Genomic DNA, 4181 nt, shown 5'->3' on the forward strand with positions numbered 1-4181 from the left:
GTACTTCAAAGGTTACTAGCTTTTGGGGGTCTCTGTCTAAACTCAGCTAGTGAAGACAATGAATGGACTCCGGCACCCTACTAGTAGAAGCTGTTTTAAAGAAAATAAAGAATAACTTGCAGGATAATATTCCCCATTAGTAAGAAAATGATAGTAAATAATGTATTTTTTCTAAGGCACTGCTTTATAGTATAAAATTGTCCAACTTAAGGTTTGTTGAGAGTTTTTAGGGCCATAAAAGGCAAAGCAGCCCTAGCCAGTTTGGCTCAGTGGATAGAGCATTGGCCTGCGGACTGAAAGGTCCCAGATTCAATTCTGGTCAAGGGCACATGCCCAGGTTTCGGGCTCGATCCCCAGTGGGGGGGCAGGAGGCAGCTGATCAATGATTCTCATCATTGATGTTTCTATCTCTCCCTCTCCCTTCCTCTCTGGAATCAATAAAAATATATATATATTTTTAACAAAGGCAAAGCAGCTACGTTTTGCCCATAATTGAGGAAGGTACCCTTTGGGTCAGTGGTTCTCAACCTTCCTAATGCCCTGACCCTTTAATACAGTTCCTCATGTTGTGGTGACCCCCGACCATAAAATTATTTTTGTTGCTACTTCATAACTGTAATGTTGCTACTGTTATGAATCGTCATGTAAATATCTGATATGCAGGATGTATTTTCATTGTTACAAATTGAACATCATTAAAGCATAGTGATTAATCACAAAAACAATATGTAATTATATGTGTTTTCCGATGGTCTTAGGCGACCCCTGTGAAAGGGTCATTCGACCCCCAAAGGGGTCACGACCCACAGGTTGAGAACCGCTGCTTTGGGCACTACAAACCAGCTATTTTGAGTGAATTTTTTACATGTATACCCACTTGGGATATATGTGTGTGTGTGTGTGTGTATACCAAGAAGCAGGTTACAGAATAAATATATGGTAAACCTCTGTTGTTGTTTTTTTATTCATTCATTAACAAGCATTTTTTTTAAGTATCTCTATTCAGTATCTAAGGTTCATACCTGTGACAAGAGGGTTAAGTCCAACAAGCAAGGTCAGCACTGCAGGAATCATATACACAACCTGTTAGCACAAAGAGAGGAAGTCACGTGGGCTAAGAAGTATGTCCAACATAGATGTTCAGAAGTATTGAAGTTAAGAAAGACATCGGTGGCCATCACAGTCCACGATTTACTGTAGGTTTCAGCGGTAACCTCTGTTTTTACGGCACTTACCATGTCAGGTTGTAATGTTATCGGCCTTCCTCCTAGATCGTAGGCAATTCCAGGAAAGGTTTATTCATTTTTGAGCTCTAGCATTGAGCAGAGGCTGGGTCTCAAGACACACTGACCTCCTAACCTCTCCCAAGCAACATCCATGCCCAAATGGCCCTTCCCCACTTGCATTAAAGAAAATTCTCTTTGACAAGTAGGGCAGGAGGAGCCATAATCAGCTAGGTGGCCCTGCTGGGTCTGGCACCATGGACCATCCAGTCCAACATTCCATCTCTGCAAGTGGGTCCACAGAAAGTTTCCTAACGGCCGATCAGATGTGCCCAACAAGACCAGGCTCTTCATCTTAGAAACCGATGATAAGTTGGTTTGCAGTTTGGAAGACTGGCCCTGAAGGGGCCCTATTCACAAGCCTCATTCATAGCAAGCAGACTAGCCAGACCTGCTACTGCACGTGTGCTGCGGGAAGAGGGCAAGTGAGGAGATGGTGGGTGTACAAGAAACGCGGTCTTTCCCAGGACAGGTAAGGAGATGGTGGGTCTATAAGAAACGTGGTCTTTCCCAGGACAGGTAAGGAGATGGTGGGTGTATAAAAACATGGGTTTTCCCAGAGACGTAGTTGCTTCACTACATTAATTGTGATCCTTACATCAGACGTTTAGTTTATTTAGAAGTTGTCAGAGCTGTACGTTGTTAAGTGATTTGCTGATACTGAAAACATGTCCATCTTGACCCTGGAGAGAGAGCGTCTATATTATACCGATTCTGGTGGTCCTTCCTACTCCCTCCCTAATGATTACCGGTGTATTAGCCAATGTGGAGTCAGGTCACCTCTCACAGGTGGGCAGCCATGCTCCTGAGGGCTAGACCAGTGCTTCCCATACTTCAATGTGCATGTGAATTACTGGAAATCGTATTAAAATGTAGGTCTGATTCTAAGTTCTGGGGTAGGGCCCAAGATTCTGCTTCTCTAATAAGCTCCCAGGGGAGGTGCTGCTGCTGTTCCAAAGACCACACTTAGAGCAGCGAGGGGTTGGTGTCCCCACTCTGCAAAACCCCATGGCTTAGCCACTGAGAGGGGGAGAAATTTAACACACACAGGCGGTACAGTATTTCTTTGTGCTTTCTGAAAGAAACGTTTGGCAGAGATTTTTAAAATGTGCACTCAAATATATCACGTTTTTGTGACTAACAGAGTAAAGTAAGATCTTATTTCAGTATATTGTTTTTTGGAGGGCAGAGAGACTAAAAATAATTGTTTTCAGTAACAAGTAAAAACAATGCACAGTGTACATAATAACTCAGTAGAACCCATCTTAACAGTCTTTTTCTGTTGGTGGATGTTTTAAACTAAGGTATCATAATATTGTTTTACAATATCTAGTTTAATTCAGCATATCGTCATTGAGTCCCTTGGCAGTCATTCCTGATACTGCCTCCCTTGTCCCCTGGCCACTGGAAGAACGGAAAAGCCTGCTTGTTTTCCCAGCCCCTTTTGGCAGCAAAAGGGTGGTCACATTCCAGCACTGAAATGGAAAGTCTAGGGGCCAAGTTGATGCTTAAAGTACTTAGCAACCAACCAAGTACTCAGCCTAGATGCTGACTAATCAGAATGGATCCCAGCCCGTAAGCCATATTTGTGTGTACAAACTAAATAGCCTTGGGAAACATTTGTTCCCGGATAAAAGGGCAGAAAGCACAGGACAAACACTCCTTTTGCTCTTGCCTTGCTGCTTCCTACATGGGATGCTCTTGTCTGGGGATGAGATGTGGGAGCCGCAGCAGCCATTCTGTAAACATGAGAGGCTAGAGCACACATTGAGGAGCAGACAAAAGAGGAAGCCCAGGCGCCTGATGATACCGTTGACCATTAAGTAGCTGCCTCTGCACTTCTTTTCAGTGAGAAATTCTGTATTTTTATAACCTGGTGCTCGTCAGGTTTTCTATTATTTTCACCTGCGTGCTTCTTGATACACGTATGCTTCATGAGTAAGATGAAGTGGGGACCATTTCATTCAAAGAGAATACTGCTGGAAGACCCCGATGTCTGTGGGAAATTCTGAGTTCACACACCCCGTACCTTATCACTCGGACCCATTCCCCCTATTTTAGGGAAAAGAGCCTAGGAAGGATTTGATTTCTAGGCTGTAAGTACACAACGTGAGGGGGTGGTGGCAAATGGACAATACTGTGTGTTCGCCGCAGTCCACAGCGCTTTCAGATGCGGGGCAGCAGCTCATACTCACCACCCAGAGTTCTGCGTCTGGATCATTCACCTGGAATCCAAAACATCAGACACACTGTCAGGTTCCAGTCTCAGTCATTTGTTACCTGGCAGACGGCAACAGGCGCCCGGTGGGCACCGAGGACACTAAACGGGAGGAAGACACGGCCGAGCGGATCAGATGGGCGCAGGGGCTTCTGGCTGAGCACAGCAGGTAGCCTGCACCTCCAGCCCACACATTTTTGTGAAGAACCGCAAAGGAACTCTGACACGGAGAGCCCCTAGGAGTATTGTTCCCGGCCGCCCGTCTCAAGGAACCAGGAGAGCATGAGGAGGGGCCTGTGGGGACACGAAGGCCTCATCAGGCTCTAAGGGTTTTGTTCCCGGGTCCTGAATTGGTTCGGTCTCATCCACTGGCCAGATACTGAGAAAGGCGCCGGCCGCTTCTGCTCAGGTCCCTACAAAGTGACACTGATCCAGCTCCTTCCGGCCTGTGAGCAAGGGAGGGGTGGGCTGCGGTCATAGGAACACTCACCCCGTGTCTTAGGTGGGGGAGGCCAGGGGGTGCCGGAAGCACAGGACCCAATGCCCGTCCTCCACCTGAGCTCAGGCCGGCCCCGCACGGAGCCTGGAGCCCGGGCCCTGTGGGACCCGCAGGCCCCTCTCCCACCGCCTTCCGCCCGCCGCCCGCCTCCGGGGCCGGGGGCTGACCTGCAGCCAGGCCG

General features: G+C 47.2%; 1 protein-coding gene across 1 annotated transcript in view; it reads right to left on the reverse strand.

Annotated features, from left to right (window-relative positions):
* Positions 1–3516, reverse strand: part of TMEM220 (transmembrane protein 220) — a 15543-nt gene extending 12027 nt beyond the window's left edge. The window contains exons 1-2 of the mRNA XM_015562595.1: positions 3479–3516; positions 1023–1083 (exon numbers count right to left, since the gene is read on the reverse strand). Of these exons, the coding sequence (XP_015418081.1) occupies positions 1023–1074 (52 nt within the window). The 5' untranslated portion in view covers positions 1075–1083; positions 3479–3516. The remainder of the gene's footprint in view (positions 1–1022; positions 1084–3478) is intronic.
* Positions 3517–4181: the final 665 nt, after the last annotated feature.

This window comes from Myotis davidii, unplaced genomic scaffold (genome assembly GCF_000327345.1).
Source record: "Myotis davidii unplaced genomic scaffold, ASM32734v1 scaffold37, whole genome shotgun sequence".
NCBI lineage: Eukaryota > Metazoa > Chordata > Mammalia > Chiroptera > Vespertilionidae > Myotis > Myotis davidii.